General features: G+C 43.7%; 1 protein-coding gene across 1 annotated transcript in view; it reads left to right on the top strand.

The window, feature by feature from the left end:
- Positions 1-387: 387 nt before the first annotated feature.
- LOC119402064 (uncharacterized) overlaps positions 388-13,188 on the top strand; it is a gene marked incomplete at its 5' end in the record, with an annotated part of 31,406 nt that continues 18,605 nt past the window's right edge. The window contains 8 exon segments of the mRNA XM_049418485.1: positions 388-552; positions 2,217-2,324; positions 2,841-2,999; positions 5,186-5,338; positions 6,084-6,239; positions 7,378-7,524; positions 9,390-9,497; positions 11,853-11,981. Coding sequence (XP_049274442.1) covers positions 388-552; positions 2,217-2,324; positions 2,841-2,999; positions 5,186-5,338; positions 6,084-6,239; positions 7,378-7,524; positions 9,390-9,497; positions 11,853-11,981 — 1,125 coding nt within the window.

Genomic DNA, 13,188 nt, shown 5'->3' on the forward strand with positions numbered 1-13,188 from the left:
ACTTACGATCCAAAGGTGAGCGGTAACCACTCCGCTATCCATGCAAGCACGCAAGCAGAGCGTAGCATAGCCTTGTATAACATAGCATAGCAATGGGACGGCAAAGGGAAGTGAGGGTGGGGTAGGAGCGGAGGGAGTAAAGCATAGCATAGAAAGAAATAGAAAGCATGAAATATAGAGGAAGAAATGGAAGAAAGACAAGAAGAGAGAGAATCAAAGAAAGAAGCACACCATAGGATTGTCAAGAAACAATGGCAAACTGTTGATATAACAGTTTGCATATTCAGCCAGGATTCCTGTAGTCGCAGCTCAAAACATCTTTACGTCCTTGAGGTTTTCTACCCACCATAGTTCGCAAATTTCAGCTCAGTAGAGTATCTTACGCAGGAGGATTACAAGAAGCGCAAAAGCAAGTAACAATTACCGCTGGGATGAGCAACGAACCTTCCAACCAAATACCAACTTCTGTCCCACCTAATCATGATCTACCGGCTCCATCACTTCCGGGTGCATCTTTTGGCCAAGTTATTACAGGAAATCAAGTCGCAGCTGGTAAGTGAGAATCGATTGTAGTAATGTATTTTATTAACGTCTTCGCCGTCAAAAGCACAGAGACTTAGAAAAAAAAACTGATGCTTCGCCAGGTGACACAGCGGCAGGGAGGAGGAGGGGGCTGGGTGAGACTCCTTCTTTTCGAAGTGTAAGGGATATAACAGTAGGAACTCAAAAAAGTAGATGCGCAGTTCTCCGCGTCGTAAAAATAATGATGAATACACACAGAGATGTTTGCAGACAAGCCTAAAATATGCTAGCGAAGTTTTCCTCAAAGATGCAATTTCTCTTGTCATCACTAAAGTTGACAACAGATGATGGTCTGAAGAAAAAATTGATCATGTTTACCTAAATTTTCACCAGCTCTATCATTCAACGCGTCGTCCAAATAAACTTGCCGAACAAAGAAAAGCTTTAAAGTGGTCCCTGATTGCTCGGGAAATTGGCATTAGGCTACGCATCATTTGATGGTTGCGCAAACGTTCATGCAACCTCGAGTACTGCCCCGATATGGGCAGTAGTGTACGCAAATACGCTAAAAGTGTGCCTTGCACCTAGTACGCGCGTTAGGCTTGCCTATAGAGCGAAGCACACTTTTGCAAAAAGAGATCGTAAACGAATCGCAGAACGAAGTTGTCCGTACTGCTCGTCGTTTGTTTCTATGTTTCGTGTTTTGATCCTCGCGACACTTAAAACACATTGTGCAGGACTCTGGCATTCACTTATACAAGTGCACGAATGTGTAGCTGGAGCTTACCTCCTTTCTGTCTATACTAGACTCACGCTTCCCTCCGCACACTTTGGATCATCTACAGACTGGTATAATCAGAAATCTGGACAATGGCTACGAACACGGTTTTGTTTTACAGACAATACAGCGCACGCTATTTCTTGAAAACAAGACTTCATACGTGCATTGTACAACTTTGCGTAGACGCTATATTTATTTAGTGCAGCCGTAAAATGCTCTAAGGAGCCTTCTCTTCAAAAGTAGTGCGAGGTTATTAATAATGCACATACATGCTATAAAAGTCAATCGATTCTGTTACTGCGGCTTACGATGTTGGTATGCGGTTCAAGCAGTAAAGTTCGCCATCGTCTTCCCTGTGCACTTTCTTCGATATCGCTCATGCAGCGCGCAAAACTCATGTTTACACGCAGACAATCCTACATAACACAAAAAAATAGTAAAGACAAAGATGTGGACAGCATTGTGATAACCCAACTTGGGACTCGGGCTTTGCCACAAGCACAAATATTTCATACAAAGTGCTTCTGCCATAGCAGCACACATATCGTTAATTAATTAGGGCACGACTTTCTCGGTTGTCTCTTATGTAAATGACCTGACACATCAATGACTGTTTCACTTCACTGCATTTTCAGGTCCTTGGGGTATAAAAAGTGGATAATGTTAAGTAGCTTCTCATTCTTTGTCGATAAAGCAGAGATCAAACGGTACAAAGGCAGTTGATATTGCGTTGCATCATGCAAAAAACAGATATCCAGTTTTATTGAACGTTTAAACTTGCTGTCATTGACACTATTGTAAAAGTTTGATTTCTTTTAATTTGTACCGATGAGCACGATATTGGGCCGTGAGTTTAACAAGCTCTTGCAAGTGTATAGAAGACTATTTCACTAAAATAAACTGTTTGCTACAGGCTCCGCACAAAACCAAGTGACAATTGGAGGGAGCACCTCTCAGACATCCGTTCAAGGACCCAGTTCTGATTTAGGTATCAGTATTCAGCAAAGCTCGACTATTACTGGTGAGGAGTTTTTCGGACATTTCACTGGACAATGTGTTCTTTTATTTTTCGAAATTTTTGTTAAGACCGCACGGTCTACAAATAACCATTATGGCCATTTGAATTGAAGAGAACATAGTTATGCCAGGACAGTGCTGTAGAGAGCATAAGCCGCAGTTAGTTTGGACTACATGCTCTAAAGCAGGAGTCATGTATATCAGTACTCTCCGAAACATAGGAAGATAAAATGAGCTCCGTATAATGCACAATGAATACACGTTTCACTCCAATATAATGATGTGGCACTAGTTTTAGCAAGCAGTTTTCTTTGGCAAGATAAACAATAATGTAATCAACCACATGGCTGCAGAAATTACTTAAAGGGAAACTGCAAAAAACGGCAGGACTTGTCTTCTTCAAGCCTTGAAGAAGACAAGTCCACTTGTCGAAACGTTGGCTCGAGCACCCACCCCCCGTTTTGCGGATTTTTTCATTACAAGGGAAACTGTAACTCAAAAATAACCTCGTTGTGTGTAGGTGGAACCCCTGTGGAATCCACACTGAGTTCCACACAGTCAAGCTCCCAGGCCTCAGTGCCGTCGCAGAGTGCTATGTCAACTTCGGGTCAGCAACAAACACAAACACCTGCGGCCGTCCCTTCCGGGCCAGCGATTCAAGTTACCCAGGTAGTCACAGGTGGGTGAAACTACGCTAATTCTGTTATCGTTCCCTTTGCAAATCACGCCGTATCTGAAATACCACAGCATCGAATTGAACTTCAGCTTATGAAGCAAAACTACAAATATAGAATTTTTTTACCAAATTCACAATGCTATGGAAGTAAGAACGTGTAGGATTGAATTATGTGCCTGCGAAATGTCTTCTGTTAGAAGTCCGCGCTAGTCCTTCATATAAAGTTGCTGCCGGTTCCTCATTTTGTAAACATTGTCACGTGTCTACGGTAACACACTAAATATTTCGCGATAGCAGCACGTGCTATATCAGTGTATTCCGTTTAGAAAACATGCAGTTTCTTGAACACCTCAGCCGTTTAGAACTAGCAAGCATAGCTAGACAGCGAAGGCAGAACATAAATTTTTGCAGACAGATACGTAACTGCGATGATCGCACGGATGACGACACGGCATGTTGTGTCATAATGAGGATGATCAGGACCGCTCATATGGTGCACTGTTTCAGTCCATCAAGCGAAGACAGTGCCACTCTCTTCTACTCCCAGCAACTGGTCATTTTACAAAATAGCAATATTAACAAATATAAAGTTCAAAACAGAGTAGCATCATTACTTACAAATGTAAATTTCTAAACAGATGCAATGTGCTATGTTTCAATAGTTATGAAAAACAGCCAAGAAATAGCATTTCAACACAAAGGACAACAAAGGAACACAGCATATGTACTGGGACGTGTGACTGCGTGCAACGCCAATTTGTTTTTTTAACAAGGTCGGCAACTGGGCTTGTTGGTACGGTTACATTTTAAACTGAAGCGGAGCAAACGAAAAATATGAAATTTGGTGGAGATAGCACGCTCTTACTCGAAACATAGATGCTTTTTAGAAGAAAATATAAAATAAACGCGAACTGAAGCTCACTGTAGAGTATCTAAAAGTACAGTCAGTTTGCCGAATTGGTACTGATTCATGACTGTCTGCGCAACGCAAACACTAGCTTGAACACGGCACTCGTGGTGTCTCTTTCTTTCTCGTCCTTGTTTGTGTGGCGCAGCCAGCCATGCATGCACTGTAGCCACAACATAACCTTGCGAACTTACCGAAATGCAAATACGTGAATTATGATTTGGGGATCTGGCTGTGAGAAATTAAAAGCACAAACTGGTTTATTCACGAAGCTGACACTTATTGCCATCGGTGCAAAAAAATGCTTTTTCTGTCAGTGGTGAAAGAACATATGATAGAGGGTTCGTAAATTTCCACAAACTCACGGCGGGCGATGAGTGCACAGTAGAATAAGGCAAACTGAATTACAGCTCAAACAGCTTTGTTGAGTACCTGTGGTGACCATCAGCCAGTTTAAACAGTTCGAATGTAGTAATTACTGTTGCATCATGTAAAAATGAGAGCATCGTAGTAACTACTTCCGTGTTTTAGTCACCTAAGGGTGTCATGACAGGGCAAGAGCTTCACTGAGGTTAAGGCTAAGGTTTTAGAACTTTACGGCGAATATGAATACCAACCCTGACAAATGCCAGCAGTGTGCGTGAACTTTGGCGTCCTCTGGTATAAAATGTTGCCACAGACTTGCTGTTAACACACAAAATATATAAGGATAGCGAGTTAACGAGAGTGAGATTTGCCGGAGCGACACCACTCGGAAATAGACCAGCAGTTCAAGTAAATCCAAAAGTGGCACAGTTAGAGATGTTCCGGAATAAGTTCGCGCCCGTTGCTACATGAAACACTTTCGTCTATATTTTTTTCAAGAATTGGGCATAGCGGTAGCTATAGATAAGCCTTAGGTTTTCATTCGCGCTTTTTAGCCCCTGCTTGCGTTTTAGTTATTTAAAAATTCAAACGCATGCAGGGAGATGGTATGGCTGTTTCAGGATTGTTTTTTATATAGGCGTTCGTGGATTTGACCACAGAGCACAGTGAAATAGTATTCTTTTTAATGATGTTCGCATGCTTCATATGAAGTGCTAGCTAATATTTTGCAGACTGTTCATGAGGTACTTGTCCAGAGTTCCGATGATGAGATGGTGCTTATGACAGCGATTTAGGCTATAAGCCTTCTTTGCGCTACGCTTTGTCTTTATATATGTATTTGAAAGAAATTCTTAGGACACAACTGGCAGTATTTGCAACTCAAACTTTATATTGCTGTTGCCGTTTTTCTTCGCAGAGGGGACGCAACAGACAGCAGGTGGCGCCGAGGCCAGCTCTCAGGCCTCTTCGCAGACGCGGACTTCAATTTCAACTCAGGGTCAGCAACCAGCTCGAACACCTACCGCTGTTCCTCCTGGGCCCGGGCCTCAAGTTCCACAAGTAGACACAGGTGAGGGAAATTTATACCTCTTTATTAACAGTCATGCTGAAAATTAGGCACTGCAAGATGTGGGGCTTTCCATAAAACGCCGCATCGTGTTATTTAACGTCATAGGGTGCATTCGGACCGCAGTATCAGGGATAACGGTATGATTAAACATTGGTATGTTGGTCTATAGTATATCCACCCGATGCCATTAAGCAGGGGCGTAGCCAGACATTTTTTTTCGGGGGGGGGGGGTTCAACCATACTTTATGTATGTTTGTGCGTGCGTTTGTATGTGTGCGTGCATATATACGCAAGCAAAACTGAAAAATTTCGGGGGGGGGGGGTTTGAACCCCCCCAACCCCTCTCTTGGCTACGACCCTGCCATTAAGATACCGATGTTGTTCGGTGGCTTCCTCATCGTTGTATTCTTACAATGGTACAACTTCTTCCTAGCCAGTAAACGCATGTCGCGAAGGCTACGTACTACGCATTGTTCAAACATCCCGTAGGAATTATCATACAGATTTCACATTTATTATTTCCTTTATATTAATAAAAGAAATAGATGGGCCTTGTATACGTTATTCTCTCGGGACACGCGCATTTTGCTTCAATTTGTGGAATGGTTTTAAGTGCATCGGTCTGTCGATGAAGACATCCCTAGATCTCGCTGTAAAAAATGGTATAGGGTGCCCATCATCTCGTAGTGTGTCGATACACTACGTCGTCGCTGAAGATAACCTAATTTACAATCTTTGGACACAGGCGGCTTCCCACCACAATCAACAACCGGAGCGGGAGCGACCTCCCAAGTCTCGACGCAGACGCAGAATTCACTTTCAATCATAAGCCAGCAACAAGGGCAGCAACCGTCAGGTTTTGCTACAAAACCAGGACTTCAAGGCCACCAAATACCAACGGGTGAGTAACACGGCTTACTCGTATTTTCCTTTGCTTTCCATTTATAGACCGTGATGCCTTTGAGTTCCGTCTTGCGGCGGGTTAGGTTTTAGATGCGAAGCATCTTATGGCGGAGTTCCATCCGGTGGTGGTGGTTGTGGTGTGCGGCGTGACCACCCTTACTGCCCATGCGCAAAACCTCTCCACAACCTCCTCTCTACCCCCTCTCCCACTTTCCCCCTCTCCCCTCCCCCTCTGAAACGCGGGCTCGACATGCCGAAACGCTGCTTCACATCGCCTTATGGTCCCCTTGAGCTGGAGATGGTGTGATTTTTTTTCCGAGTCAGTTAACGACCCTACCAATTTCGAAGGATGGAGTGAGTGATTGAATGAACAGATTTAATAAAATAAACAGAAACATCCAAGCTGTTGAAACTGTCAAGCTGTTGAACTTCCACGTTTGTATGAAACAACGCACTATAATGGCTCCAGTGAAGTTGCATTTGCCAGGACATACGCAGGGCACCCGTAATAGTGCTGACTAAAACGCATTTATATACATAGAGGGTCGTCGCTAGTACCACTGTTCTCGCAGAATATGCCCTCACATCGGGGATGAAAATGTTTAACTAATTTGGAAGCTGAAGCTGGAGCTGCGGCTCAGCGAGGCAAATCATCACAGAACAATGGCCAATAGAAGCGCAATGTGAACATTCCCGTGCCCTGCGGCGAAAATGGACAAGGTGCACCTCATACCGAGTAATAACGACAGTTCGCTTTCACGAAGTGCATTCAACACACATTTAGACCAAGAAAAGTGCAGGCGACAATAATTGATGTCTTTTAACTCTAGTGTGTTCGTTATTACGTAATTTGAAATTAATTGAATTACACGAAAAATCCCCCTTTTCCTCCGTAAGATCCGAACACAGAACCTTAGAATTACTTGTCCGATGCACTACTGGTACACCATTGAACGCGTAATTAAAGAAAGCAAAGCAATAAAAAGAAGTTATGATTATAAAACTTAGAATAGTTTTACGTCCTGTTTTCTTCTTTCCAACGTACCTTTTGGCACTTCATTCACCCCGATCTAGTAAAAAAACACGGAATCATCCATCCAGCTACGTTCGACGAATTAATATTTTTTGCACTACAGAGAAAGCTTCATCGAGTGGTGCAACAAGTGCCCCCCAAACCACCAGCCGAAGTTCAAGTTCTGGTTCACCGGTGAGGCGTGGACAGGTGTCGAGTGGATCCGGTATACAGATTAGCCCAGAGCTTGAAATCGTTGCAGCAGGAACGGGTGAGTGATATCACCAATGCTCCGCTTACGTTTCTGATATTTCATTCAAAAGACACTATATCAGCATATTCAGTTGTAATATATTGTGACATCTATAGCTGTAATCCAGATTTGTAGCGTTACCAAGTGCTTTTTCATTATTAGATGTTACACATCTACGGATACAAGTTGGCGTGTTCGGCTCCCAACATGAGTTCAATATAACCGATGTCCCACAATGCATGAAGGAGTTACTCCGTATAGGTATAATTAGGTTAGTTAAGCGTGAATCGCATTGTAGCAAGGTTCGCAATAACCGATATCCTCGCAGAAATTGGCTGTACTAGAGATACCTGCGGAAATATAGGGACGATGAAGGAATAACGCTGCGTCGTGCTATCCAGCTGCAAGATCAAACTAGCCACGGAACGACAACGTTAAAAAAATATATCTTTGACAATGAACGCATGCCAATAAAAAAATTGGCCGCATTTTGCGTGTTTCACTGCAAATGTCGTCGAAAAACGATAGAGGAGGCGCTGCGTGAGATAGGGACGCCATCTGGCAATACGTCGGGAAACATGAGCTTGTGCAGAGGGCTTTCATAGGCAAAGGCTTTTTCGTGCATAGCGTCGCCTTTTCAGCGCAGCCTAAGGAGCACTAGGGTCTTTAGAATTACGCTTCCATGTATTTTCTTGTAAAGGAACGCAGTGCCTAATCCTTGCGTATTGATGTTGTGCCTCAGATATGCGTAATATTTGTGTTTTGATCGAAAATATTCACAAGTATGAACTCAGCTACCCGTTCAAGATGGCTGGGCGTTCAGCAAGTGCTTAAACTTTGGCGAGGAGGCTGAATCGTGCGAAAGACAGACAGACCAAAATTTATCCGTTTAAGTGCCCCAAGAAAGAAAAATCACACAATCTCCCGCTAAAGGGAACCATGAAGCGATGCGAAGCAGTGTTTTGGCATGTAGAGCCTGCGTTTCAGAAGGAAGTGGTGAGGGGGAAAGTGGAGAGGTGGAGGGGAAAGGAATTGCGCATGCGCAGTAAGGGTGGTCACGGCGCACACCACCACCACCACCACCGGATTGAACTCCGCTATAGGATGCTTCACATCTAAAATTGGGCGCGTATCTGCGTGCTTCGCTGCAAATGTCGTCGAAAGACGATAGTCTTCTGTTCGCCGTACTACATTAGTCCTCTTCCTATATGTTGAATTGCAGCATCTGGCTTCTAGCGTCGCATTTGCAGCGCAGCCCAAAAAACACTAGAATTTTCAGCGCAGCTCAAGAAACACTAGGGTCTTTAAAATTACGTATCTGTATTTTCTAGTAAAGGAAAACACCACCTAATACTTACGTATTGATGTTTCGCCTCAGGTATGCGTAACATTTGCTTTTGATCGACAATGTTCACAAGTATGAACGGCGATACCAGTGCAAGGCGGCTGGGCGTTTAGAAAGTGGTTAAAATTTGGCCGGGTGGCTGAATCGGGTAGCAGAGAGACAAACAGAAAGACAGACAGAGAGAACAAAACTTCTGCGTCTAAGTTCCCCAAGAAAGACTATCGTCTTTAATATGATCTTTAAAAATGCATAAGCCCGCACATTTCACAGTGTCCAGCATATCTGGAAGACGTCGTACTCGGCTACAAAGTTGGGAACACGTAGGTCGCATAAGCGGATGCGACATAATGTAGTAGAATATTCAGCACATAATAGAAATACTCACGACAAGATTGCGCTATTGGACAGGCAGCCCACCTGCATGCTGTAACGTTGTGTGTAAATATTAATGTTTTCAATCAATCAATCACTTCACAGCATGAACTGCCTGAATTATTGGCACAGATATGTCTCTAAGAAACAAACTCGTTCTCAACAGGCCCAAGGCGAAATCAAGTGACAACTGAATCAAGGCCCTCCGACACCTCCGAAGAATCACTGTCTCTTGATTTAGGCCTGGGTGGTCCTAGAAATCCATTGAATATAGGTGAGCAAAATTTTGTGCCATTAGGGGGCGACGTTGCTGTTTTAGTACGTATAGTTTTTGTAAAGATGAAGACTATTTCAAGCAGTAAGAATCCGCGCTACGAGGACCTTGTGAGGAATAGCGCTTTTTTCCTGTTCGTTCGGTGATCGTTTAGACAATTTCGTAACGAGAATATTAGACGTACAAAATGACGTTTGGTGAACGTAGATAGAACGAATTATTCGCCTCATCATTAGGTTCACTCATGGTTTCAGCAACTTTATCTTTACAACTATTCTATACAGATGAACCTTGTACCAATTAACGCGTACAGAATGAATTCCTCCCGGCATTCTGCAAATGAAACACCTTTTTTATTAAGCACTAGGCCATGAAACACTTTATTTGCAGTATTTTGCGGCTGCTAAAAGATATATTGCTGCCTAAATAGATGCAGCAAGCGACATTTATTCATACGAGCTAATGCTTGTGCCACTTTGAATTCTAGAGCATGCGGCCATTACCGCTCAATGACAAAAGTTGTGACGTTTGCGTAAAAAAAAACGCCAGGCCTGGGCGGAACGCGCAGCACAGCTACAGCAAAAGCAGGAAGAGCGGGCGTTCTCGAGCTCGTTCTTAACTCTGTTGGGGCTACCAATACACGTGCAAGGTATCCACTACGCTACAAATCGTAATTTTTGTTAAGTAGGGAAGCACCCACCAAAACAGTATTCTTCTTTCTGTGGATAAGCGAGGTACCCGCTGCGCATCAGTAAGGTATTATGTACACACTCTTTGATGCTGCATGCAGCCGAAGACGACGAAGAATTATGACTGAGCACCTTGTAACGGCTGGATAACTTTTAAACGCACACTCGTTGCGCATTTAGCATTGTGTGATGTCTGTTTGTTATTTTGCGCTCCGCCCACGCTACATTACATATGTTGACGCGATTCCTTGCTCGACATGACGTCCGTATAGAGCATTTTTCAAAGCAGTTTGAAGCACCAGCGTGGTTCTGTGGTAAAATACTCGACCGCCGCGCAGACGGCAGGGGTTGAATTCCCTTCCCATACTTGATATTTTTTCCCAGTTCATTTTTTCTTAGTTCGCGCGATAGCGGTTGCGGCGGCAGGAGCGCCGGCAGGCAACTACGACACTGTTCTTGTGATCTCATAAGAGCTTTCACTATAAAAAGGCTTGCTGCAAGCGAAAATACATGTGTGAGTCATTTTACTGTTAATTGTAACAATACACACGAATCACTCAGGGATTTGAGAATCTGCGAAATGAACGTTAAAAAAAAAGTATGGCTGATCCCCCTTTCCTAGGAATCGGTCTAACACGAAAGTGAGACGTGTCTTCGCAGAGGTAGTTGAGCGTTTGTTGTGGATTGTTTCGGCACAAGGGCGAAGGAATGAATGCTATAGCAGCGAATTGTAATGCCTGCGAACAACGGCAAGCAGTTCGAAACTCGCAACGCGCTGGTCGAGCAGAAAGGACGCACGGAAAGAACATGCACAGGATGAGCGCGAACTAGCAACGTTCACAGCTCGACAGTCAAAGCGCGCTGCTCAAACGCAGAGGAGGACGAACGAAGCGAATGAACAAAGCATACACAGGATGGGCGTGAACTAACTGTCACAGTTGTAACATATTTATGAGTGAGCAGCGCGCTCCTTTGAAGTTACAGACAGCGTTGAAGTTACAGAGAGCGTGCTCTCTGTACCTTCAACGCAAACTTGCGGTGAGAGCAAAAGATGTACAAACCACCATCTTCAGGAGATAAGCACTTGCGCACGAGCAATCACGCCCTGTAGAGGCGCGGAGCGACGACCTTTAAAGCGTGCCCTTGCAGCCCTTTGCGCCGTCTCGCTAGTGATAATGAAAACGCGCTAAAGTGCCACCGATATCTGAGTACCGCCAATGATTAATGGTTCATATAAAAAGCTCGCCGTTAGTTAGCTCAAGAACGTGGTGTCTGTGGCCGAGTTGGTTCGCGCTGCTCACTGCGAAGCGAAGGGTCGTAGGTTCGATTCCCCTCGACGGAACTTTTTCTTCTAGTTTTTTTTTTTGTTTTCGATCTGTCAGTGTATATTTTGCAACGTCATATCCGTGACGGAAATACGTCAGTGGAGCCGTGGTGTACCCCGGAATAAAACACTTTCGTGTTAAAATAAAAGTTCACGCCCTAAATTAGGCAGAATCATGTTACCTCTCTAAACTTATACCAGTTTAATTTTGTGAACCTTGGCACCTAACCGCAATCATGAAAACGTAATCGCCTCTGTATCTTCAAAAAGTTTTAATAAATCTAGAATATTAGCTTTGATAGACAAGCCATTTGTGTTGAACAGAGAATTCTTCATCAGCAGGTGCAACGAGCGTCTCCAGAACACTAAACCGTGGAAGTAATTTTGGTTTACCACCACGCCTTGGACCAGTCTCGCCCCAGTCCGGCGCAATTGTCCGCCCAGAACTTGAAATAGTCGGAGTAGGATCAGGTGAGTGGTATAGCAGGCTACTCCTGTCACATTTCTGATGGCAGATTTTAAGCAGATGATGTGAGCATATTCAGTGATTATGTATGGTGACGTCTCCAGATTCCATCATAGTAGCACCAAGTGATTTTCCTATTGTAGATTTCACATGTCTACAAATCGAAGCTAGCGCTTGCGGTTCTCGAGATCGCTATAATCAATGTCCGAAGGCGTTTCAGGGCGCTATTCCTCATGCGCATCAAAACGTTAGTCAATCGTTCATCATATGTAGCATAGTTTTTTATTATCCGATACCATTGTGGCAGGTTTCTCATATAAGAAACACAATTGGGGAATTACAAGGAACTTTTATACCTAACGCAGCGTCACATTATCATGCTGCAGGTCAAAGAAACCAAGGATGCTACCGAAACTTAGGAAGATATCTCTAGGAATGTACCCATGTCAGTCAAAGATGACATGAATCCTTGCACTTGAGTTTTTCGGAGATGGCTGTTAAGGTCTTGTGCTGGGCACCTACAGTGGCGGAGCAGAAGGTCGCATCAGCCCAGGCAACATATTGTGGCAAAATATAGGGCGTATTACTGGACTACGCATAGCAAGACTTCCTCGACTACGAATAACATCACTCTGGATGAGCGGTCACTGTAAAGTTATATTCGTGGCAGAGAATTAAGCAAGCAGTCCATGTCACTACAAACTTTACGTTTTGCACAGAAAACACAGTGTACTTGCTATCAAGCCACAATATGCGCGAAACGAATTATCTTCGCAATATTACTTTAAGTTTTCAATTGTATCTTGTTGGTGCATGCTAATCTTATATTTCTAACAGATCAGTCTTTCGATCTTATATAAATTCCTTTGACAGTTAATCTTCGGCGATATACTGGCGGTGAGAAGATAAGCGGTGATCGCGCTTTGAAGTTCACGGCTTTTACAATTTGTCAATGGTGTTTTGAGCCGCTTATGAAAAGTAGGATTGAAAGAAAACTCCTGCACCTGTGAAAAAGGCAGCAGCCATAGATGGGTTATAGATTTGCCATTTCGGAGCACTTTGTTCATAAAGCCGACAAAAGTAGGTAGAAATTATTAGCTGTGATGCTCAGGACCCCATAAGGAAGAGTGCGCAACGCGTTAGGATCTTGTCATTAAGTGGTTCAGCGTTAGAGTCGCCACCTGAAACAGCTAGTAAACAAAAGTTCTCGAC

The sequence above is a fragment of the Rhipicephalus sanguineus genome, chromosome 8 (assembly GCF_013339695.2).
Source record: "Rhipicephalus sanguineus isolate Rsan-2018 chromosome 8, BIME_Rsan_1.4, whole genome shotgun sequence".
NCBI classification, from domain to species: domain Eukaryota; kingdom Metazoa; phylum Arthropoda; class Arachnida; order Ixodida; family Ixodidae; genus Rhipicephalus; species Rhipicephalus sanguineus.